Below are 25,987 nucleotides of genomic sequence, written 5' to 3'. Positions count from 1 at the left end.
TAGCTTTTCAACAATGTTTTAGTCCAAATAAAGTCTCTAAAATTATATGGGGAGAATTAATATAATGGTAAAGACTTAAACATATTTGGTTTTATATACAATTGATATATTATTTAATATTATGATGAGTTTTATTAAAAATCATGAAGTTGTATTTAAAATTATGATATATCTTTTGCATTAATTGAATAATATATAAGATAATTAAGTGTAAGTAAGAATTTCCTATGAACAATTATCATATATTATGATATCGCCTAAAAATATAATAAACCTTTTTAGGAAACTAATGTTGCAATGCCAAAAATATGAATCTAATAATACATTTACATGTATATGGTTTTCTCATTCTCACAACAATTTGCCTAGCTTGACTTAATCAAGCAGCAAAAGGCAGAGAGAGAGAGATGGGGGGTTGTTGTTATGCAAGTGAAAAGAGAGGATTTGAGGGATGATCTTGCGTGCAAGACATCTATTCCCTAAAAAAAAGGGCAAAAGATGTCTCTATGGACTCATCATCATGGAGATGCGTAATAGAAAACATGGAATTCTCTTAACGTTTTAAAGTCTCTGTGACCTGAAAAATCCATAACTTCTCTTCATACACCATATCACCTATATTTAATCCCCTTTTTTGTTATATACATATATATATGAGCATGCTTAGCTGCAAAGAATAAGAGATAGATTCACATACGTAGAGACTAGAGAGAGTTGTTTCATTAAGCTATTTTTGTTGCTTATTCTTGTGAATCGATATTGAAGAGTTGTTATTTCTTAATGTGATCTTTACAAGAGTATTATCATGCTACGAATTTGTTCACCTCCAAGTTATTATGTGATTCTATGTAAGTTAACAGATAAATTTTAATAACTGTCTCTTAACTTGTATGGTTGTAACAGTATAGTTCTTTAACTTTAAAATGTAACATAAAACCCCCTCAATTTTTAAATTTTACATAGTAAAATCCCTCTGACTTTCAGATATTGATTTTTCAGTTAGATGCTGATGTGACCAAATCCAACGTAAGACTTAATCAGCATTTTTCTTTCTTTTCTTATGTAAAGTGTAAAATTATTCTCTTTACACTTAAAAATTTATTTTCTCTATAGATAGAATAATGATTCAATTTATGCATGATTTAAAAGATGAAAGAGAAATGATGATTAAGCATTACGTTGAAACTGTCTAGGTCAACGTCTAATTGAAAACTGGTGATTAGAGGTAAGAGGAATTTTATTGTGCAAAATTTGAAAATTGAAGGAATTTTATATTACATTTTTAAATTGAAAGACTGTAGTATTACAATTATATAAGTTCGAGAACAATTATTAAAATTTACTCGTAAGTTAACTCAGTAATGATTAGCTTCCTCTTTTCTATTCCAATTTCAAAGTGATTCTTGGCAAACAACTAGAGGGACAAAAGTAAAACATTAGCTGCATCCAAGAATGTTCACTATCATCATCGATCTCTAGGTTCTGTCTTCCCTTTCTGCTTTTGCTAATGATTCATATTAAAAATGGTCAACAAACATTTTAGGAAATGTTCTTCTGAAGCTATGCACTTGTGTCTACAAAAGCGGTAAATCATTTGAGTTTTAAGGTATGCATGATGCGTCACACAATCACACATATCTGATTGAATTCATTCAGTTGTGCCAGTGCAATCCAAGAGCAATTAGACAAAATCTCAAAAATGGATAAATTTCAATAACTATCCCTGAATTTATATGATTGTAACAATACAATTTTTCGATTTTAAAATGTAACATAAAATCTCCTTAACGTAAAATTCTTTTGACTTCCAATTACTAATTTTCTAATTAGACGCTGACTTGAATAGTTTGGACGTGACACTTAATCAGCATTTCTCTCCTCTTTTATGCAAAGTATAAAATTATTCTCTCTACAAGTGCAAAATTATTCTTTCTACAACAAGGAGAATGATTCAATTTACACATGACTTAAGAGAAAAAAGAAAAATGTTGCCTACGTGTCACAATAGAACTATTCAGGTCAATATCTAACTGAAAATCGGTGATTGAAGGTTAGAGAGATTTTATTATGTAAAATTTAAAAGTTCGAAAAATTTTATGTTATATTTTTAAGTTGAAGGACTATAATGTTACAAGTATATAAATTCAGAGATGATTATTAAAATTTATCCCTCAAAAATGAATCCCATACATTGTGCACACATCAAAGTCCAGCTAAAGTTAACTGATGAGTTTTAGCTAGAATTGTCTCCAAGATTATAAGATCTCAAATTCAAGTCTCAATAGGAACCAAATGAAAGAAAAAAAAAATTCAGCTAAAATTAGATACTAACTACTTCAGATATTCTTCTGGAAATGCTAAACTAAATTTGGTAAGATAATACATCATACATGCAACCTGTTGCTGTCAGTGAAATGACTTATTCCCATACCATTGCAATCTTTTTTATACAAACAAGGAGTTTGACTGGCATCAACAACAATGCCTCAAGTTAGGTATGATACACATAGCGGCTAGTAACTTTTTTAAGTATATAGGAAAAAGCCACTTTCAATATATAATACAAACATATCTTTTCGTCTCATGTACTCACTGTCAATGGTGAATTCAACAATTACATTGTTATTAATGCCTAGATGCAAGTTAAATGTGCTCAAAGCCCTTCTCTAATTCACCAGCAGAAGAGGAAGGGACTTAAGGCTCAAATTAAGACCTAACTTTAGCAAGTCGGGCCCTTATTTCTTCTAGTTCTTCCTCATCATCAACACCCTCAGCAATGGCTTCTTCCTAAAAGAATCAAAAGAATATTTTACATTTTCTGCTAAAAAGAAGCAGCTGAAACTGGGTTCATTACCTCATATCAATATTTCACACATACCTCCTCAGCTGTTCTTGCTGTCCCAGCTGATTGCTTCACTCTTTCCTTCCTGACTGCTTCTGGTAGCTGTGCAGCAGTCTCACCAGCTATAGCAGTCAAGACCTTGTCAACTTCTTCCTCAATTTCTTCTTCAATATCTTCTGAGTCCAGTGCATTGTCAACAGCATCATTCACAAATTCCTCAATAACCCCTGCCTGCAAATCACAAACAAAAACAATAACAATTACTCGAGAAGTCAGCCGCGATATAAATACAATTACCTAAACATTTCTTTTGTTTTAAGTGAAGAAATAACAACAAATAATAACATCGATAGGAAGCAAGCTTAGGCACATTCCAAGAGCATAATATAGCAAAGAAATAACAATCCACTTTCCGACTGTCCCCAAACTACAATAATGCCAAGGATAAAGAGAAATGCAGCATAGGAGTTCCAGCATACCCCCAAAAAAAAAAAAAAAAACCACCACTCATTCTTTACTGAAAGAAAAATGTCAAATAAAACAACCTTGGTCATTTCTTTGCTAAACTCTTGCATTGTAGCAGCCACTTCTGGAGCCTTCATGAGATTATTGACAAGCTTCATGACCTCAGAACTCTTGGATAAATGGCCCACTGTACGGGCAATTGCTGCAAAATCAACCAAAAAAGGTAAAACAATGAAATGATTACAGGAAATTGAAACAAAAAACAGGATCCATCCCAAATAACATGCAGTAACAAAGACAATAAGCCCACACAAGCTATATTATTTACTTAACATGGCAATCATACAGAATATATATATACATTTTTCTACTTATAATGTAACTGAATATTACGAGAAATCAGAACTGTACAAATTGATTACTCCATTCTGGATTTCACAACAGGATTTTATATAAGAACCTCATTATAACCATCATTTACACCCAAGAGCCACCCCAAACCATACCAGCCAGGTGGGGATGGGCACTTTATCCATCCTGCTCTACTTGTACAAGTACAATCAAAACCTCTGAATTCTCTCACATTGTAACTAATCTCATCATTGGTTCATTGTAAGTATCTTCCAACCACAAATGATGGTGTCCCAACCAAGGGCTTCCCACACAGCAGGCTCCAGGCAGGATCAAAGCTCTACGGCTTTCTCTCTGCACTGCAGGGATGCCATTTCATGGTTAAGCCTATGGCCTCAGGCTCACAATAGAGAAACTTTACAATTGCACCAAGGTGCACCCCCATCTTCCAACCACTAACACTAATATAAACATATTGCAATAAATCCATTCTTTCATTGTTAAGATACATAGCAGCTAAGAAATACTAGCAATTATGGCACCTGATTTCACAAACTTACAACAATTAACAATGGACTGCAATCTTTGGAGGTAAAAGTAAATAAAAAACTGAGTATGAGATGCAACATACCCACACTTTCACCGAGGTGCATTGATATTGAATTCATTTGCGCCTTATTTTCATAAAGCCGGTTCACTGTTCTTCTAGATCTCACAATTTCCTTAGCAAGTGACTGTAATAAATTACAAATGAACATAAAAATAAAGAAAGAATAAGGCCAATGCATATGACATCCACTGTAAGAACACAGTAAGGTTACATGGTCACAACATCCACTAATGATCACAAGATCCACTAACACGTAGAACCTAAATGATTGCAACACATTAACTCAAACAGCTGGTACACATGTGACGGTGCACCAAATTTTCCATTTTATACAAGGAGAAATTGAACATATAATCGTACATTCCCTGACAATTGTGGCTGTTCCTCCACAGGTACAATTATACTCTAGAAGTAGAAGGAGATCCTAAAATAAGAGATTACCATTGGGAGTTTCACATTCCAGATACATGAACACCAAAATTATAGCAGGGTTGGGAAATGGAATGCACATTCACAAAATGGGTTACAAGGTTTTAACTATTAAACTATTAATCAGATATTTAACAACATGAATTACATTACTTTCTTCACAGTTGAGGCCGGAAATCAAAAATCAAATGTAAAAATGTTAAGGCAAATGTGCCATAATGCAAATTGTTAAAAGAGTAACAATACAACTGACCATACTGAAAAAAGAGGACAACTCTTTTCCTTCAATAGCATACTCAGCTACAAGTACTACAAATGCAAAACCAAAAAGCAAACCAACAGCACCATTTCACTGTTTGGTGGTTTAAGCATTTTTTAGGGGACAAAAAGTTTGAACTTTCAACAAACCCAGAGGCAAATATAAAGTGTTGATGCAAATTTAGCAAAATAAAAAACGCATCCCTTTATTTTTGTTTAATAACAGTAGAACCATAGCAATCTGTTGTGCAGGTAAAAGCAAAGAGATAAAATTGATCAATCAAATAAACTAGAAAGCCAAAAGGATGCCATAGCAGAAATACTTTATTGAAATGGATCAACATATAGAGGAATTCATTTTGATGTTGCTACAAGCATCAGTACCTTGGCAGAACCGATGTCATTCCTCTTGGCAGCATCTCTGATTGCTTTCTGCACACTTTTCTCCTCTTTCTGTATATCTAAAATTGAACCAAACTAAATCCATAAAAATAACGCTAAGCCAAAATAAACAGTACCCACTGCCCCAAACCGCAGATCCATGTGACAGAAACAACCCATCAAATACAAACCCAAAGAAATAAATAACAAAAATTCGAGAAATTGCCTCGGATTTGGCGTTCGATATTGCGACACTCTTGGCGGAGTCTGCGCTGCCAATCTCTCAATTGCTGCTGTGGGTTCTGTTTCGGCTTTATCATGTTCATCATTTTCTCCATAATTTTTTTGGGCTTTTTTTCTCTCCTTTGCTTCTTATGGGTATAACAGAGGATAATGCTATCGTTGTTGAAGATTGCTTTCGACTGATCAAAATTCAATCTTTTCGCTTTTTTGTCTGTGAATTTTGAGAACCCAAATAAGAAAATCAATTGGGCTCTTTTGGTTTTGTTCTTGATTCGGCCTCTGCCGTCTCCTACGCGTCGCAGCTGGAAAGGCGACAGGTAAATGAGATGCACCTTTTTGATTTTTATGCTACTGCGGTAGAAAATTCAAACAACACGTAGCAACAACAGAAAATGTGTCGTTTATTGAGCGCAAGCCCATTGCTTTTGTGTGAAATTTTCCTTGGGCTTGCAACTGAAAGCCCAATTCATGCTATTATTATTTATTTAAATTGGGTGATCTATTCGGCCCATTGAAAAAAAAAGTCTCTATTTCAAAGCCGATTTATAATATATTTGGCCTTTCATGTTGTTCACAGTCTTCCCTATATATGAAACTGGACATTTATTGATTGGGTAAGTGAGTCAAAGAACTTTAAGTCGCTGTTTGACCTTGCATTTTGAAAGTCTAAATTTATTTTTTTAATAAAAATATTATTTTTAACTATTATTAAAAAATAATTAAAATTTTTTATTTTATTATTTTAAAATTTTTATGATTAAAGCTTATTAAATCTAATTTTAAATTTTTTTTAATACTCTCTAACTAACATATCTAAAAAAATAATGTTTTTCAATAGTAATTTTAATCATAATATAAAATAGACCCTAAATTTTTAGAAATTAAAAAAATTGACTTATTTAATTGGAAATACGTAAGGGGGTGCAAATGATCGGTTCGGTTCCAAACTGAACAGAATCGATAAAACAGAAAATTAAAAATAAAAAATTTTTAAAATCAAACCAAATCAATTGTTAAGAAAAAACCGAACCGAACCAACCGATAAATATCGGTTCAGTTCAGTTTTAAATCTATCAAACTGAATTTTATAAAATTTCATATTTTCAATATTAAATCTCAATAACAAAAACGTAAAAAAAAAAATTTAGAAATCAAAACTCAAAAATCTTAAGGTTTCCTGGATATATATATATATATATATATATATATATATATATATATATATTAGTAATTTCGGTTCAGTGCGATTTTTTTTGTTTTTTATGAAAATAACTGAATTAAACCGATTAAAATTTAAAATCAAACCGAATTGATTCGATTCAAATCGATTCGATTTTTCAATTTAAACCGGAATATGCTCTCCCTTATAAATATGTATCCAAATCTTAGGAAATGAAAGATCATTTTTTTTCTATTTTCCAGAAAGTAAGTTAAATCAAACAAAGCTTTAAACTTGGTCATGGTTGAGTTTGAATTTAAAATTACACTTATTTAACTTGAAATTGAGTTTGAAATAAATTTTAAAAGATTTTTTAAAGAAAAAAAAAACTCAATCATCAAATGAAATGGAAACCAAATAAAAAACAGAAGGAAATCTTGCAATTCAATTCTAAATCCCTAATTCTAAGTTACAATATTTATAAGTTTTTAATCCCTTTCATAATAAGTAAATAAAATTTTAATCGATAAAAATTTTAATTTTTGATTTTATATATTATGAGATCGTCAAATTGTACCCATAAGAAGCAAAGGAGAAAAAAAAAAGTGAATCCATTTTAGAGTGATTATCATTGTCAAAATATTAAATCCACCTATCATAATTTTTCCAATCTAAATCAGGGGATACAAGATTTAATTTGTTGTGTGGATTGATTTAGGGTTTTTTTGCATAAATGTTTTTGCAATAATTATTATGCTAATTAAAAATTAATTAATTTTTTAGGATTTTTCTGATTTAAATTTAATCATTATAAATTAAAAATACAAAATATATAATAAAATTTACATATTAAATATATAAATTTCATATATTTATATCATAAATTTATAATGAATCGAGAATTTTTATAGATTTATTTATTTTAACAAAAATTTTATTAGTTGTAATTATATATATATATATATATATATATATATATATATATATATATATATATATATATATATGTGTAATTGATTTTGATTGAAAATCAAATTTAAAATCTCACTATATTAGAGATGATTTTAGTTTAGCTTATTTTTCTTTTAATATAAAACATATATTTTTTTCTCATTTTATGTATTAAAAGGTTTTAAAATAAACAAAGAGACTCTAATTTTCTGAATTATAAAATAGATGTTTAATTTAATTTAATTTATTAATTTATTTTTTAACTATATATAGCATATAATTATTTATTTTTTAGAAGCATATAAATTTTAAAACTATTAAATTAGGAAATGGTGTTTATAGTATATTATAAGCGATTGAGTCATTAAGAGTTAAACCCCACATAACCTCTTCATATGCTAAATCATATTGATATACTATTATAGCTAAGAACGTTGTAGGACATGACCTAATTGATAATGTAATCCTCAATAATAATATGAAGAAATCTATAAACAATGAACTAGTATCCAAACTATATATACACATCATATACCTAATTTCTAATTATAATTAGCCTTCTTAATTGTCCCATCTTGCTTTATGTATATTGAGACATCATTTATTCCTTCAAAGAGACATCAAAACTGATTAAAATTTAAAGATATAAAATATTTGGTGAAATCCATCTATTAAATATATTGATCTCTTATATTTATATCTTGAATTATAATGAATCCAGTTTGGAAAATAATTTCTCTTTTTATTGTACTGAATGAAGGAAAAAATTTTAGAAATATCTATGGTATCCCCCACCCTTTGTTTTACTGTTGGATGGAAAATTAATCCCTTTAGATTAGGGTGCATTTGTGTTAAAACCCTCCTCATGAATGAGGACTCTACTACTCGAAACTATGTCTAAGTGTGGGGTGTAAGTGCACATTACTACTCGACCAACCCTGCATAAATAAGAAAAATTATCATAATTTAATTAGTTAGAGAAGCTACACCAAAATTTCCAACTTGGAAAAACATATATGCATGCAATAGTCTAAAAAGTTCTCCATTTCCACAAGGGGCACCATCTAATTAATTGTGTCGGTAGGGCATCTAAGTCCTGGACTTTGAATTTTGAAGAGCAATATAGCAGTAGTTGTCCTTTGAAAAGGATTGTGAACTGCAGAGAAACCTAGCAACTTCTAACTAATCCTGAAACCCCACCTTTGATTCTTCTTCATATGTGCCGGGGAACATCACATGCCAGTCCATTCATTGCCAGAACTATGATTTTTTTTTTTTCCTTTATTTCTTGCTCCCAGCCTTTGCTGAATTAATAAAAAGATTTATTTAATTTATAAGTCAAAAATTCAAGTTAATCATATTAAATATAAACATTTTAACTTTGAATAAAATTAACCCTCAATTTAAATAGTTATCGAATTCAAATTATTTTTAATTAATTTTTTTTAAAAAATATTTTTCATAAAAATATTTTTTATTATTTAATTACAATATTAAACTAATGATAAATGTTTATTTTGTAATATATTAAGAGTTTTCACATTTTAATAAAATTATTAAAATTTAAAAAATTACTTTAAAAAAAAAAGTCATATTCCTTAAAAATGACTTAATTTTCCCTTCGATCATGAAAATATTTTTCATTAACTTATTTTTTAAGTATTTTAAATGCTAGAAAATATGAAAAATATTTTTCAAAATAATATTTTTTTCACAAAACAAGCAGAGCTTAAATATACTAATTAATTAATCGATTAATGCAATGCTTCAAAGGAAAATTCTCATGTTGAGAATGTGAGGAACTAAGTTGTTCTCATGCAAATGCTAATAATAAAGCAGGTATAGCTATAGCCATCATGTAATGGTGTCATGGTGAGGTCCATGAGGACAAATGTGTTGACAGATTGGAAATCCTATTGTAAAAGACTATAGTGGTCATAATTTAAATCTTGATTAAAGATAACATGAAAGCTATATTTTTATTAATTACGACAAGCAAATTATAATAAAGCACAAGCGAATCGAATATGTATTTAGTATATGTTTACACGCTTAAAAACAATAAGATAATCAAAAGTAAACCGAGCACAACATAAGACATATCTAACTAAATTGGATTTAATAGATGTCATGATAATTCATAAGCGATTCGAGAATATCTCTTGAATGAAAATTTGAATTGTAATTATCATAGGCTCTTTTCCGTAACAACTTTTAACGTAATATTTAGTGTTTTAATTCTAGTTAAAATATCATTTCTCTCATTTATACTATTCGATAACAAAATATTTATACTGATATCTAGTGATTGAGGGAGTAGTTTATAAAAAGTTACTCTTCTAGCTTTTAGAGATTAAGAGAGTATTTTTTTTTCTTTTTTATGTATATTTAATTGCTAATCTAACTGTTATTTTTACGGAACACTTCTATTTTAACAATTATATAAATAATTAACTATTAACAGCTAATATCTAACAGCTAATAACTAGTTTAACAACTAACAACTACTAAAACAACTGACAACTACTATAATAGTTAATATTGCAGAAAAAGACTATAGTTTTAAATAATTATATATGCATGTAAAAGGATTTAAGTATTAAAAATTGTGGTAGTATATATTATATATCAGGATTTTTTTTTCTAAATCTGATTTATTATAAACTTAAATGTATGATAGAATTCATATATTAAATACACAAATCTCATATATTTATATTTTAAATTTATAATAAACTGAGTCTAAATAATAATTTTCCCGAAAAAATTTTACATAGACATTAGTTGCCCTTATCACCTATATACATGACATGGTTAGGATTTTCGATCATATAAAATTATAGATTACCTTCTAAAGCTTCCTACATATATTAATAAATAAATAAATATTGTACAAAAGTAGAGATCAATTTGGGATTTTTTTTAATATCTTAATGTATTTTTGTCTCTTTTATCTCTTTTTTTTTCTTCTTCTTATCCATCCATATTTATCATTAATTAATTATCCTAATGCATTGTTTATCTATGTCATGTTAGATTCGTATCTTGTCAAGTTGTCGTTGCCCTTTTGATATCCTTCTTGACATACATATATTAAGTTTTGTTGGGGCGCGAATTTATATAATTGGATTACAGAGAGAATTGTTTAGATAGTTTGGCGATAATCCAATTGCTACAGCTATATTCGTAAAACATAGCATTCTCTTTTCATAATATTATTAAATGAAAAGATTTCAACTCAAGATTTCTTCATCTCGTTTTTTTATTTTTTTTTTCAAAGATATATAAAAGGATTGGAGAGTGAATGACTCCAACCTCATACCTATTAAGTTTGAGTTATGCCATTTGACAGTAAAACTAAATTGTGCTAGGCATGGACTGTAAAAAAAAATAATTAATTTTACAACTCATTTTTTACAAAATTATAAAATTAAAGTCATTAAATTTTTTGCATTTGATAATATTTTGATTAAAGTTTTATTTTTTTAAATTTAATTAATTTAACAACTGATTTGATTATCAATTGTTATTTGTAATTAGCCTTACTGCAACTGACTAGATCAATTGATAAATCGATTAGCAACCAATTTGGTTGCTAATCCAAAATTTTTTTTAGTGATCCCATACCTCTTAAGGGTTTAAAGTTAGTGTAATATGTTATCCAATGAAAAATTGAAGCTATTACATCGAAGGGAATTGATTTATTATTAGAAGCAACAAACCCAGTTATTAATTTCATTAATAATTGAAGATTTCTTATCATTAGACTAAGACTTGGTGATTATGTAATTATCATAAACAATTAAAGGTTTCTTATAATTAATTAGCAATTGAATGATTATGCAAGTGTGTATCTTAAAACCAGAATTGATTTTTAAAAAAAAATTCTTACCATGTGTTTCAGCCGCAAAATTATAATGTTTTTTTTGATTAATTGGCTGCCAGTACGTCTCATTCCATCAGTTTATAAATTTGGTCTTGTTTTTCGGTTATTGGTGCAAAGCCAAAATTTTTGAAAAAGGGTGGATTTGAGATAACCGTTGCCGGAGCTTTCTTCTTGATTTGTCGACGACAAACATACCCCACAATCGATCATGTAAGTAGGCCATGGCCGGCCGAAGCCGAAGAAAACAACAATATATATAGGCCCTACTCTCTAATTTCCATAGTGCAGTCTACAAAAGAGGCTTTCTCATGCAAGAAAATGTGCCAATGAATATTGGCTTTGATAGCTACGTCTTACCAAATTAGTTTTAATTTGAATTAATATTCTGTCTTTTCCTATTATAAAATAAATCTCTTTATTCCAAAAATAAATCTCTAATTATTTATTTCAGGATCACTAAATAATTTAGTTTTTAGTGTACTATATACTTACAGGAATTCAATTATCCCAATAATTATGGGATGTGGATCATATCTTATTGTGAGAAAAAGAGTATATGCTTCATAGCACTAATAAAACCTCTGTCATGTCATGTGGGGATTTGGGAGGGACGAATATTATAAATATGTCAAAATAACAAAAAAAAAGACAAATATTATAATTAAATATCCAATTATTTATTTCAGGATCACTGAATAATTTATCTCTTTAATTTCTTGAGAAAGTTAAGTTAACGAAATGATTTCTATTATGTAACTTTAGGAATTATGCATGACTTCACAAAAATCATTGATATTTATTTTAGGAAAATTTTTATTTAGATTCAATTTACCATAAATCTAAGATACAAATGTATAAAATTTATATTTTTAATTGGTGAATTTCTTCATCTTGAATTCATAATAAATCAAAATTAGATAAAAAAAATCATTTATTTTAATAGAAGCTGGCAAGCACTTTTTTTTCTCCTTTTTCATATTTTGTTGGAACCCAATTGTGCATTCTTTTTAATTTATAATTTATAACTATATTTGATATAAAATTCACACTTAAGAGCCCAACCCAACAACTGAGTTCCTTGTTTCTTGAATTCTATTTTTATGCATGCTTCTAAGCAATCTTAGGTTCCCGAGCAGGAAACAATACACAGGATTACATGCTTTTTTAAGCAAATTGCTCTTAAAATTCTTTTCTGAATATATATTCTATCTATCACTTTGTCAAACTTTAACGGAAGTTGCAGATATCTCAACATCTTGTTTAATTATTGAACGAAGAAGAGCCTTGAAAGATTGCCACATAATTAGAGCAAGTAAAAGAAAAAATATATATCTATATATATTTCCCGAGTAGTCAAGGTTAATTGATCAGGCAGGTGAACTGATTTGGATTCACATTATTACTTACCTCAACTGCCTCAACCCATATTTCTTTAAAATTCATAAGACTAATGGAAGATCAATTTTTAAAGAAATGTTCACGTAGAAATTACAATTTTAAAAACGACTTTAATAGCAGTATCAAATTGTCGCATACTTAATAGATTAGACTAAATTAATAAACAATACCTTTAAGAGGGTATGTTCTAAACTATATGGTAATACATATAATGTATAAACATTCTTAGGTTGACATTCTAATGAATAAAAGATTAAAGAGTGGATAGGGGTAGGTTAAGTTACATATACTCAATTCATAATTAATTCTAATTGTTGAAAACAAAATCTTAAGATCGAATGAGTTAGTTTTGAGAAGTCAAACGTTGTCATGTCAGAATGGTAATAGATTATAACAGTGACATGGAAGAGAGGGATTTTATTATTATTATTAATTTTTTAAAGATTAATTTCATGAGTATAATAGATCATGTTAAAGTAATTCAAACCCAACCCTTGATCTTGGCATAATGGTTTTTTTTTTTTAAACAATTTTCAAAGGGTTGATCAAATTCCCAATAGGCTTTTTAATGGCTTTGAGTTATTGTTAGCAACCATATATAATCTAACATCTTGTATCGATCTATTCCTTTCTAAGAGTTTTCTTACTTAGATATGATCTATCATGTATATGGTGGGGTATACTAATAAAATATATCAGTTTCACATATTTATATTTTGAATTGATAATAGATCGAATTTAGATAAAAATTTACTGTTTCTATGATTTTTTCTGACCTAGACTCAATCTACCACAGATCTAATACACAAGATGAGAGATCCACCAATTAAATAAGTAAATTCCACATATTTATATTTTAAATTTATAGTCGACTAGATGTAAATAAGAATTTTTCATATTTCTAACTCATGATTAATATTTCTTGAAAAGAATCTACAAGAAGAAAAAAAAATCTAATCTTAGTTATATAAATTCTTTTTTTCGCTATTTAGCTCTATTAAGTAAGGGTTTGAATGAAGCATGGACAAGAAAAGCGTGTTTTCATTTTTGCACTATATTAATTGCAACTACTCTAAGCTCTGTTTGGCACAGTGGGAAAGCCTAGGAGGGACATGCAGTAACAAATGATTATCAATGGCACTGAAGTGTTGGCTTGCCCAGGTGAGCAACCATAGCAAACAATCTTTCTTCATTTATCACCAATCTTTCTCTCTTTCTTTCTTTTTAATTTTATTTTTACTTTTTTTTTTTTTTTTTTTTTGTCTCCATGTATAACTCCTCATCAACCAACTCATCACCTTACTTGAGCTGTGGGGCCCTTAATACTCCTATTTATACCCACTAGCTGTTTAGCCATTTTCTTCAAAGTTTGTATTCTATCCCATTAATCATCCTACAAAAGTCCTTCAATCTCTATCTATCTTCATGGCTTCTCTTCTTTATCTTCTACTCATTCTAATGATCCCTTCAAGCAACAATGCTCAAACTCCACCTTCACCTGGCTACTACCCTAGTTCCAGAATTAGCACTATAGGATTTGATCAAGGTTATAGAAACCTTTGGGGTCCTCAGCATCAAAGACTAGACCAAGGCACATTAACAATATGGCTTGATACTTACTCAGGTCATCCCTTGATATGTTAATTATTATCTTCTTTGCTCTTTTCCATTTCTATATACACTTCTTGTTTGATAAAATCTTAGATAATTAATTATGACTCTTACTTGCTATATGTACAATTGTATTAATGGAAAATAGGAAGTGGGTATAAATCACTTGAGCCATATCAGTCAGGATATTTTGGTGCTGCCATCAAGCTTCAACCTGGTTACACTGCAGGAGTCATTACATCATTCTATGTGAGAATTAATCAATTAAATTTCATTTCATTACAATGGCAATTATATATTAAGTTAAATAATGGCAATTATATATTAAGTTAACTAAGTTGTGTTTAACTTTGAATTTATTTGATAAATTATTACTAATGGCAGCTTTCAAACAATGAAGAACATCCTGGAAACCATGATGAAATTGATATTGAGTTCCTAGGAACAACTCCAGATAAGCCTTATACTTTGCAGACCAATGTCTATATCAGAGGAAGTGGGGATGGAAGACTTATTGGAAGAGAAATGAAAATCCATCTTTGGTTTGATCCTACACAAGATTTTCATAAGTATGGCATTCTGTGGACCCCCAGTGAGATCCTGTTAGTAACACCTTAATTTACTGTTTTTGGTTTTTAGTAGCACTTCAATTTATTATTTTTTCATTAAATTAGCTATACAATTTAAATAATTTTCCATTTTCATTAGTCTTACCTCTCAAACTCGAGACCTCCTCATATAAAAATAGTAAGATTTTACTTTTCAAAATTAATTAGTAATGATTCTTAAAATTACTCATTTTAATTAGCATCTTTTAATATATATGTACAAAACTAACGAATCTTTAGCTCAGAACTGTGAGGTCTCGAGTTTCGAGTTTGAACTTGATCGAAACTAATTGTGCATTCACGTTAGAGTTTTCTTGCAAGTCAGAAAAAGAAAATAGTTAGTCTCGTGAACCTGAAATTTGGAAGGATTCATTCGTTTTTGGTGATGTGAAATGCAGATTTTTTGTCGATGATATTCCTATTAGAAGGTATCCAAGAAAAAGTGATGCCACATTTCCACTGAGGCCAATGTGGGTTTATGGCTCAATATGGGATGCATCATCGTGGGCCACTGAGGATGGAAAATACAAAGCAGATTATAGTTACCAACCATTCATTGGTAGGTATCAAAATTTCAAAATTGGTGGGTGCACTGCAAATGCTCCTGCTACCTGCCGGCCACCCTCAGCCTCTCCATCTGTCTCCGGTGGCCTCAGCCAGCAGCAGTACTCGGCCATGGAATGGGTTCAGAAGAATTACTTGGCTTATGACTATTGTGCGGATCCAAAGAGAGATCACACCGAAACACCTGAGTGTTAGCGCATCATATTCATATATATGATTCTTGGCTTATGCACACAGTCAATATTGTTGTTATATTTGTAGTAAGTTAAGCTGTGTTTCAGATTTTCAGTTGTAAACCGTTTGCAACTTGGAGTGTTCTTGAGATGGTCCCACTTGCCAAGAATTAATGGGTGCAAGAGTAGTTGATCATCCATGCCTCCAAGATTTGATTTCAAGGCCTTTCTATTTGTTTTTCTTGTGCTATGGTTTTGTAAGCATTATTGGTGGAATAAATAATTTATTGTCTGTTGCTTTTTATAATAAAGTAGTAACTCAAACATGTCTGATATAATGGTAAATGTGCATTACATCCCATAAATTGATTAAAATATTCAATTCGTGCAATTGGTAATTTTGAGAAGATCTATTTTTTAAATCCAACGTTTGATTAATCTTTCATCAACTATAAAACAAGGGGAGATACCTAATAACAATGGTAAGTATAAACATGATGAGGACTGAAATTCCTAGGCTTCAGCACTATGAGATAAGGGATACAATATGGTTCTGAAATTTCTGTCAGGGAGTGGATATGAGCATGGGCATTGGATGTTTGGATTGACTTTGCCTCTACTAAATGGAAAGATTGTCAAGTGGGAAAAGAATGATTAATTATAAATGTTGCACTCAATTTTCCTTCACAAAATGGAATTATATATATATATATATATATACACCTGTGAATTTTAATTGTCTAATAATTGCCTAAGTCTAAGGTGGATTTCTGCTATTGCACATGTGAATTTTGATTTTTGACCATTTTAAGCGTGACTTGTCTTCCTTTTAGGTCCAATTTTGAGTTAACTAATTAAACTTGTGAATGATCAGTAATACCAAAATTTGCCCATTCTAAAGGCTAATCTAGCAATGCAATAGTATATAGCTTCATCAACTTGCTCATGGAGACTTTTTTTCCACTTATTTAATTGAAGTATACATTTGTGATCCTGCCTTTGAATTTGGAGTGATTGACAAACATAAGGAGTAATATTTCAAAATTTACTAATTTAAAATTGTAACTACAATTTAATATTTATTATATAATTTTTTATAATTATAAAAATGAGGCTCGGGACTACCGGTTGACGTTCTCAATTTAACTTTATCTCATAGGAAGGAACTTACCATCAAATCCCAACGAGATAAACTATTAAACAACTTGTTGCTGCTCATTGTCCTTTTAAGTAGAGATAATATTTAATTATTATATTAATGAGAGAATCGAATTAGGATATAGTAAAGTTATCTCACCAAGTTAATTATTATACTATCACACAGTCGATGATAATATTTATTATACAAGTGAGAATAAAATAATGCTAAGAAATTAATGAATCATAATTAGCCAGAATAAAATGTCTAATAAAGTATGTTAAAAGATTATATGGAATATTTTGATTTGATGTTGAAGGCTAAAGAGTTTCTCTATGTGTGTTGTTCTCTCAGTTCTCCCATCACATGGATATTAATCCTTTTCTTTTGCTTTTCAATGAAGTAAATTTCTATATTTTAGAATTCAAAAATATTAAATTTTATAAATTAATTAAAAAATTTTAGGCAGAACAATTACTATGATTATTTAATAGGGTAAAGTTTCAGTCTGTAATTAAAAATCTTAAATTAAAACATTACTTATGATTACAAATATAAATTACAAAGAATTAATATTTAATCCAACTGTTACCATTCTAGAATGGGCAAGCCACCCAATTCAGTTAGAACCTAATTTTACTTTTCCAATGGTTAGAGATAGTCAAAGATATATTATCCACTTGATAAAGTCAGATGATATTTATAATTTCTTTAAAAAAAAGAAAAGAAAATAAGACTTCCAAATGGGAAAGGCCCATTCTTGGGTATGTTAGAAGTAACATTTTCAAAGACTTAATAACCAATAAATTAGAGGACATTAAAAATATTTTTAAAATATATTAATTAAAAAAATTAAATTTAATATCTTTTTATAAAAGTTTTAAATAATTAAATAATCTTTACTAATTGTATTTGAAAATTGTGCCAATGGGTGATGGATCTTATTGGAACTTGCCAATTTTGTCCTAAATCTATGGAGTAACAAATAATTGGGCTTTTTCCTTTTTGAGTGAGCCATAAATCACATTGGGCCAATTCTTATTAACTAAGGAGTGAACTTGATTTATCATGAACTGTAAAAGAAAGTTGAATTTCATGGAATGGATACTTCTCCCCCAAATGTGTTTGGATGATGCGAAAGTAGTTTTTTCTTTTTTTTTTCTTTTTTTTTTTTTTTAAGTAAGACAAGGTAGTCGAAGGTGATGTATTAAAATCTTTTAATTTATTAATTGAATAGTTGAAAAAGTGAAATTTTAAGATAACTAAAATTTTAATTATGTATCTCAAGAGTTTAAATTTAATAATTTTAATATTGTTTAAAAATTAAATTTCAAAGTAAAAATAATTTTCCAAGGAGTTTTCAGGAGAATGTTGTAATTGAGAACAAGTTTCTGATCAATGTAATGTTTAGAATACAAAAATTTTTCAATTTGGCTCAATCAATTTATGGTATGCAATTTCTCTCATAATAAATGGAGCTGCATGCTGCATGGGAAAATATTCATTCTCAAAGGATCAGTTTGTCTGTCTGGTACCACACTCGTGACTAAACCTGACCAAGTTTTAGGTGAGAAATTTATTATTTGGTCTCTTAATTTTAGCTATATTATATTTTAATTTATAAATTTTAAAAATTAATTATTTAATTTCTAAATTTTATATTATATTATATTTTAGTTCTTAAAATTTTAAAAAATAATTATTTAATTCTTAAATTTTGCATTATATCAAATTTTAATCTTTGTAATTTTAATATATAGAATAATTTAATTTTTCTGTTAATGAATGAAATTATTGTAAATATTAAAATTACATAGGCTACATTATTCTATATATTAACATTAAAGAGACTAAATAATTTATTTCTTAAAATTTAAAGATCAAAATGTAACATAATATAAAATCCAAAGACTAAATAATTAATTTCTCAAAATCTAAGAACTAAAATATAATATAGGTCAAAATACAGAAACTAAATTATAAATTTCCCGTTTTAGTTTAGATTTGGACAGGAATCGGTGGTTTGGGCCATTTTACAATTCAAATTGATTTCAATTTGAAATAGTTTTTGTTCAAGACGGTTTTAGTTCAGTTTTGGACAGAAATTACAAGTTCAAACAATTTTATGATTCAAATCGATTTTGGCTTGAAATAATTCTGATTCAAAATGGTTTGATATGATTTCAGTCCAATTCTAATTCAGTCCTTAATTATTTATTCAAATTATAATAAATTTAGACATCATTTATTTAGTTTATAATATAAAAATATTAAAAAGACCCAAATATAAGCTTCATATAATTAAAAAAAAAAGAGAGAATCTTTTAAATTGTATCAGTTTTGATTTGAGATTGTTGGTTTGGATCAGCAATTCCAAGCAAATTCTATGATCGAAGCCACAAAAAATGAATTCAAATTTAAAGAATAATAAATTTAATTTAAATTTTATAGATTAAAATCTGTTATCTGATTTTATTTATATAAATACTTAATTTACAGGTGAACAAATTTTAATTTAAATCAAATCAAAAAAATCAAAATCAAATCAAATTAAATCAATTTAATTAAATTAATTTTATTCAATTTGATATTAAAATATTTTATATATAAATTTTATTTATATAAAAAAAAAATTTTAATAAAAAAAGAAAAAAAAAAAAATAAAATAAATATAAAAAATCAAATAAAAAAAAAAAAAATTTTTTAATAATTTTAATTAATTTTTATTTTATTTCATTTATATTTAATATATATATATATATATATATTATATATATATATTTTAATTAATAATTAAAATTAAAATTAACAAATAAAAATTAAAAAAATAAAAAAAAAATTAAAAAAAAAAAAAAATTAAAAATAAACATAAAAAAAAAAAAATAGAGTTATTTAAATTGATTTAATTTTTTATCTATTACAGTTAGATTTAATTTTTAAAATATATAATTTAATTTTTATAATTTAATTTAAATCGAATGGCCGCCCTAAACTCATGAACTAAAATTATTGACATAATCAGATAGTAATTTGATGTGCGATTCAAATGGGCCTCTGTGACCGATGTACCCGTGACCACCGCCCTGACACGCTTATCAGTATTTTAAAATTTTTCCACCCCAACACACACCCTCCGCTATTACAATTTACAAAACACTACTCCCTTCTTTATTTAAAGTTCTGACACCGCCATTTGTCACTTCCTTTTTTATGGTTCTGTGCCTACAAATTGTCCTTTTTTAGTATTAAAAAAGAAGAAAGTAAGCAAAAATGCTCATTTTGAGATGTACCTTTCACAGCACAAAAAAATTATGCAGGTGGGAAATGTTGATTTTGCACTTACTTTTACACATCTTTTCGCACATCTGTAATATACCAAATCCTAATTTAATTAAGTCTATAAGGTTTAATAAAACTCACTTAAATTTAATAATAATTTTTATTTTTATTTTTATTTCTATTAATAATTTAATCTTCATATTTTATTTGTATTCATATATTAAAAATTAATTTATTAAAAAGAGTAAAATATGAACTAAATTATTAATAAAAATAAAATTAAAAAATCGAATTGTTACCAAATTTATTAAGCAATTTGTAAATTTATTTTAGTTCAAGGACTTCCCTATAATTTACCCTAAATCAAGGCATGAGCTGCAACTACACCGCTCTAAGTTTTTACATGATAATTAAAAAGTAATTAAATTATTTATATTATAATAAAATATTTTTTTATTTGATTAAATTAAAATATCATCTAAATAATATAATAGCAAAATGATAGATGTTAAATAAATTTTAAAACATTATATAAATACTTATTATATTTAATAAAAATGAGATTAAAATTTAAAAAAATAATAATTAAAAATTCTTCATATTTTTAAAACAACATAAATTATAAATAAAATTACTTAAAAAATAACAAATAAAAGTGAATACAAAGTATAAAAATAAATTATATATATATATATATATATATATAGAGAAGACAATGAACAAAATATCCGACTCTAAAGTCGATTATTATTTTTAATGTACAAATTAATCTTTAATATTTCCGTAATTTTTAATTAAAAAAATAAAAAATATTAATATATGAACTTTTTTTAGCTAACAAAAAATTGCAGTGATGAACTTTTTTTTTATATATATTTACCATTTTTTAACCAATCGTTGTCAGCCAACTCAGCGACCAAGTCACGTGACCAAAAAAAACTTTAACCTCTGCCACGGTAGAACCCACCACATCTACAGTTACATGCAGTCGGAAAATCCAGCTGTACTCCATAATGTTTGATTACATGCAACTCCACGTTGGCAAAAGCATAGATGTATTAGCTGGCAGCCCGGCACTAATCTCTGTTCTGTGGTCCACAAATCAGAACCATCCACGTGCCATCCTCTCATTTGTTCAAAACCATCACAGTCCTATGCGATCGATCCAGCTTCTGTGCCAGGGCATAAAGCACGTGCCACGTCGCGTCCCCTTCTTGTATTTGATTGTTGAAAAGTAAGGCCCGCTTAACTGCTGGGTCCCACAGGTTTTTCTGGATCGTTGACAAATTAGTGGCTGCCACGCGTTCCAAGATCCTTCCTAGTTTTGCTACGTCCTTTTCCGCAACCGTGAGGGATATCTCCGGCCACGGAACGGTGGTGGGGAATGGCAACCGTATCCCATCGGCAATAATCACCGGCACGCATCCCAACGCGACTGATTCGACCAGTCTAGGACTCCATGGGGCCCACCCCAATGGACACAAACAAAACACCGACCTTGCTATCTCCGACTGGTAACCGGCAAATCTATGCCTCTGCAAGTAGAACCTCCGGTCGCCGTTGAACCTCCTCCATATCTCCGTCCTTACCTTCCTAGAACATCCAAAATCAAAAACCCAATAAAGAAATCAATCAAAAAGATAATTACAGATAAACCATCTACGAAAATGATTGACGAAAGAGTTCGATTTGATTACCTGCTGTAAAAGCGACCACTAACGTTCTTAGGATGAACTTCCATCTTGCCTCTAAAGAACACCCAAATGTCTCGCCGGCCGGTCAACGGAGCTTTTTGAGGGGTTGAGCGCACAATTTCCGGAGAAACATAAGGTGGTATCACCAAGTTCTCCACGTCTTGACATGGGTGGTCATATTTGACGCCAAAAGTCTGTAATATGATTGACTTCTTCAAAAACTCTGGTACCCCATCCTCCATAGCTCTCTCCTCCTTTAAAAACACCAAAACTCAAATTCAAAAAACAAACCTTTAAAAAAGAATTAACGTCATGAGATTTTGATGCGTATTTTGCATACCAGAGTGTGGAAGCAAGAGCCAAAATCGTGAGAGGCAACAAAGACATGGTCAGCTCCCTGGGAACTGTTCCAGAAGGGGAAGCTAGCGGAAATAAGCTGAACGGCGGAGGACAGGAGAGACCTGGCGTGACCGATTGCAGGGAACCCATTAACGGTGCTGAAATTGCAGGATACGTAGACAGGGACAAAGAAAAAATCAGCTTCGTAAGGGTCAAACGTCCGTACATCATCGCTGTTTGATATTGCTCTGTGAATAGCTACCTCCGAAGCAAACAAATGGTTGCTGCATCTCTCGTTGGCTAGCCAGTCCGTGTTGTATTTCGATGGCAATTCGTAGACATATATCTTCAAATCCTTCAACAAAGCTATAGCAAAACAGCCGAAGAATATATAAAAAGATTGTTGAAAGAAGGTGAACTTTTGAAAAATGGAAAGAGCAATGATCATATATGCATACCTTGATGGTTGTCGGGCTGTTGAAGGAATGTGGAGTTGGTAGATTCAAAGAGGGCACGAGAAACCACGGTAGATTTGGAGAAATATTGGGTTTTGGACAGAGGAATAGGCTTATAGCTGATGAAGTAAGAGCTGAAGAAATAAAGAGAAAGAGAAACCCACAGAAGCCATTTGTAATATTTGAAACAGGGATTGCTTTTCTCCTGCTGTGGTTGCAGCCTTCCATGCCTGTGTGCAAGTTTCATTTTTACAAAGAACCCCGTATTCTTCCTGGTGGGTTTCTTGAACTCCACCATTTCTCCAATTTAAGAGAAGATTTTTGGAACATGAAAAGATTGTTTCTTTGCTAGCAGTTGAGAAGGGTCTTTCGTTTTTGGTTGGGAGATGAAGTGGAGACTAAGGAATACTGATTGGAGACTTGGGTTTGTTGGTGTTTCGTTTTTGCGCCTAATAAAAAAAATAAAAACAATACAATTAGTATATTGTTGCTTTCTTGTTGAGCTTTTTTAATGGGTTTTCTGGTTCAGTTCTGGTCCTTTCAAGAATAAAGAAAAGAAAGAAAATCAAAACAGGAACAACACAGTTACAGAGCTAGACAGCGAGAAGGATGGAGGTCGCAGAAAATCACATGGTGACGGAGCAGAACAAAACTCGGCTACGGTCTTGCTGGGTTTCTAATTTTCTATGCTGGTTGTCACCCACAAAAATAGACTCCCGTTTTGACGCTGATAAACTCCTTCTTTCGCCGTGACACGGTTCACGGACTGGAGAACTCGAAATGACTAATATATCACGTCAACTTCTTGTCTTGTGTTACGCGATAAGCTTGTTTTAATTATTAAACTTGTGTTTAATCAAAAGTTGACAAGGTCTTGTTGAGTTGGGGGTTTCTTAATATGGAGTGAAAACTAATAGACTAGCACTTGTGGGTCCAAGTAGATGATGACCGTCGATCTGATCGTATGAACGGTTTTAGATTGGAATAGAATGAGGGAATGGGTGTGGGGTTATTAAATTAGGAAAATTATTAAATGCCCAATTACTCATATATTCTCTTCTGTCTATTTTAATATTAAATTATTTAAATTATTATAAAATATTTTTTAATTTAACTAAATTATCATCTATCTCACTTAAACAAAATGTTAAGATAATTTTTAGTAAATTAATGTTTCAAAAAACTAAAAATATAATATAAAAATTAATTAATATTTTAATTTTTTTAAAATAATAAATAATTTTACATAAAATAATTTTTAAAAAATAATAAATAAAAATAGACAAAATGAATATGTAGTCTTATAATTTTTAATTTCACTTTTATACTTATTAAAATATTTAATTTAATCTATTTTTAATCTTTTTCAAATTGGCTCGGAAATTTTAGTTTAATTTTACTTTATTTTAAAAATCAATAAATTTAAATAAAATAAATAAATTTTATTTTAAAAATTAAAAAAATAAATTTCTTAATTTTTAATTCAAATTAAAAATTTAACTTAAAAATTTTAATATTTAAATTAAATTAAATTTTAAATTTTAAATTCATTAAAAAAATCAACTAAATTGAAGATATCCTATAAATATAAATAAATAAAACGAACATGTAGCTATTTTCCATATTCAAAAGCCGGCATAGAATAAATTGTTTTGACTTTGGAGTATTTAAAACAAGAAGGTATTTATGATCATTTTCAGAATATGTCCCCTTTTACTTTCTTTTCAATAAAATTAAAATAAATAATATTAAAATTTTCTATAAACTAAAAATTTCGATTTTAATTAAAATTAAATATGTGTAAATAAAATATATTTCTGTTTGAAATTTTGAGATTAAATTTAATATATTTTAACTATAAAAATTTTAAAGTAATTAGGTTAGTTTAATCACATCTAAAACTATATAATTTTTTAAATTTATTTTTTACTTTCTATCAGTAATTTCAAATAAACATTTAGAAATAAATTTCTAATTTTAATTGATGAATGAGCTCCTTTGAAAATAATTAATTAATTAATTAATTAATTAAACATAATAAAAAAATTAATGAAAGATAGTGGAGGAGGTGATGACAAAAATGTGGTCTAATCTTTAGATTAAGACGACTCGTGCACGGCAAGGGAAGTGATTGTATTTTAGTGGACCTAATAAATTAGCTTACAAATATTTTAAAAAAAAAATAAAAAATAAAATTTTTATTAAATAAAGAAAATAATATTATTTTAAAAATAAAATTTTATATTATTATAATTTTTATAAGAAAAATTAAGATAAATTATTTATATAAAATATAATTATAATTATTTTAATTTAAAAAAATAAATTATATAAATAAAATATTTAATTTAACTATTTGATGGAAAACATATTTCATTTGATAATAAGTCATCATTATTCAAATATATGATCTTTTTATAAATTTATCTAAAAATTATTAAATTTTAATATTTTTAACTAAAGAAAATATATATTTTTTTTTTATCAATAAACTCATACCTAAATAATAAAACGAAACACCTAACTTCATGATAAAAAAAAAAATTCTCACACTAAAGGAAACAGCAAATCATCACAAATGAGAAAATAGTAAATCTCTAAATCCTTTTAAAAGGGCTGATAAAATTGAAATCTATTAATAAAAATAAACTGAGTATAAATATAAATATATTACAAAAGTATATAAATTTAGATATTATTGTAAAAAAAAATACAAAAATAAAAAGAAAGGGAAGGAAGCTCACAAAGAGAAAAATGAGAGAGGAGGAAGATAATTTAGAGAATGAGGTGCTATGTATTAACTTATAAATATTGAAATAAATGCAATTAATTAAATACAGAATATTGTAATATTAAAATTAATTTTAATATTATTTAATTAAAACTCATTAATTATATTCTTAATATTTTATTTTTTTTACTTTAATTTGAAGATCATTTCTAAAATAAAATATGATTATTGATAAGATTAGGCAACTTGTGTTTGGTCATAAGCATTTGTCAAAACCAAGTTGCTCTTCTCTCTCTCTCTGCGCCTCCCTCTCTCTCTCTCTCTCACACTTTCACACACATAAAATCTTCATTGAAGTCCAAGTTGCTTAAGGGAGTAGCCAAGCCACACCCACATCATGTCTTTTAAATGCTTTTGAGATA

At 28.5% G+C, this 25,987-nt stretch overlaps 3 protein-coding genes across 3 annotated transcripts; 1 reads left to right on the top strand and 2 right to left on the bottom strand.

Moving 5' to 3' along the window:
* Positions 1–2,404: 2,404 nt before the first annotated feature.
* Positions 2,405–5,888, bottom strand: LOC110659127 (vacuolar protein sorting-associated protein 24 homolog 1). Its single transcript, XM_021816987.2, has 6 exons — positions 5,563–5,888; positions 5,340–5,416; positions 4,290–4,392; positions 3,388–3,509; positions 2,879–3,073; positions 2,405–2,787 (listed from the first exon to the last, which is right to left on the bottom strand). The coding sequence occupies exons 1-6, from the start codon at positions 5,672–5,674 to the stop codon at positions 2,707–2,709; spliced, it is 690 nt and encodes a 229-aa protein (XP_021672679.2). The 5' UTR covers positions 5,675–5,888; the 3' UTR covers positions 2,405–2,706.
* An 8,441-nt stretch (positions 5,889–14,329) lies between these two features.
* Positions 14,330–16,240, top strand: LOC110659128 (xyloglucan endotransglucosylase/hydrolase protein 31). The gene is made up of 4 exons (XM_021816989.2): positions 14,330–14,597; positions 14,733–14,833; positions 14,969–15,186; positions 15,591–16,240. Exons 1-4 carry the CDS (start codon positions 14,399–14,401, stop codon positions 15,949–15,951), a joined length of 879 nt encoding a protein of 292 aa, XP_021672681.1. The 5' UTR covers positions 14,330–14,398; the 3' UTR covers positions 15,952–16,240.
* A 4,951-nt stretch (positions 16,241–21,191) lies between these two features.
* LOC110659129 (probable glucuronoxylan glucuronosyltransferase IRX7) lies at positions 21,192–23,789 on the bottom strand. The gene is made up of 4 exons (XM_021816990.2): positions 22,838–23,789; positions 22,381–22,745; positions 22,044–22,294; positions 21,192–21,939 (listed from the first exon to the last, which is right to left on the bottom strand). The coding sequence occupies exons 1-4, from the start codon at positions 23,130–23,132 to the stop codon at positions 21,474–21,476; spliced, it is 1,377 nt and encodes a 458-aa protein (XP_021672682.2). The 5' UTR covers positions 23,133–23,789; the 3' UTR covers positions 21,192–21,473.
* Between the last annotated feature and the right edge of the window lie 2,198 nt (positions 23,790–25,987).

The sequence above is a fragment of the Hevea brasiliensis genome, chromosome 6 (assembly GCF_030052815.1).
Source record: "Hevea brasiliensis isolate MT/VB/25A 57/8 chromosome 6, ASM3005281v1, whole genome shotgun sequence".
Classification (NCBI taxonomy): Eukaryota; Viridiplantae; Streptophyta; class Magnoliopsida; order Malpighiales; family Euphorbiaceae; genus Hevea; species Hevea brasiliensis.
This window is presented reverse-complemented; position numbering and strand designations above follow the sequence as displayed.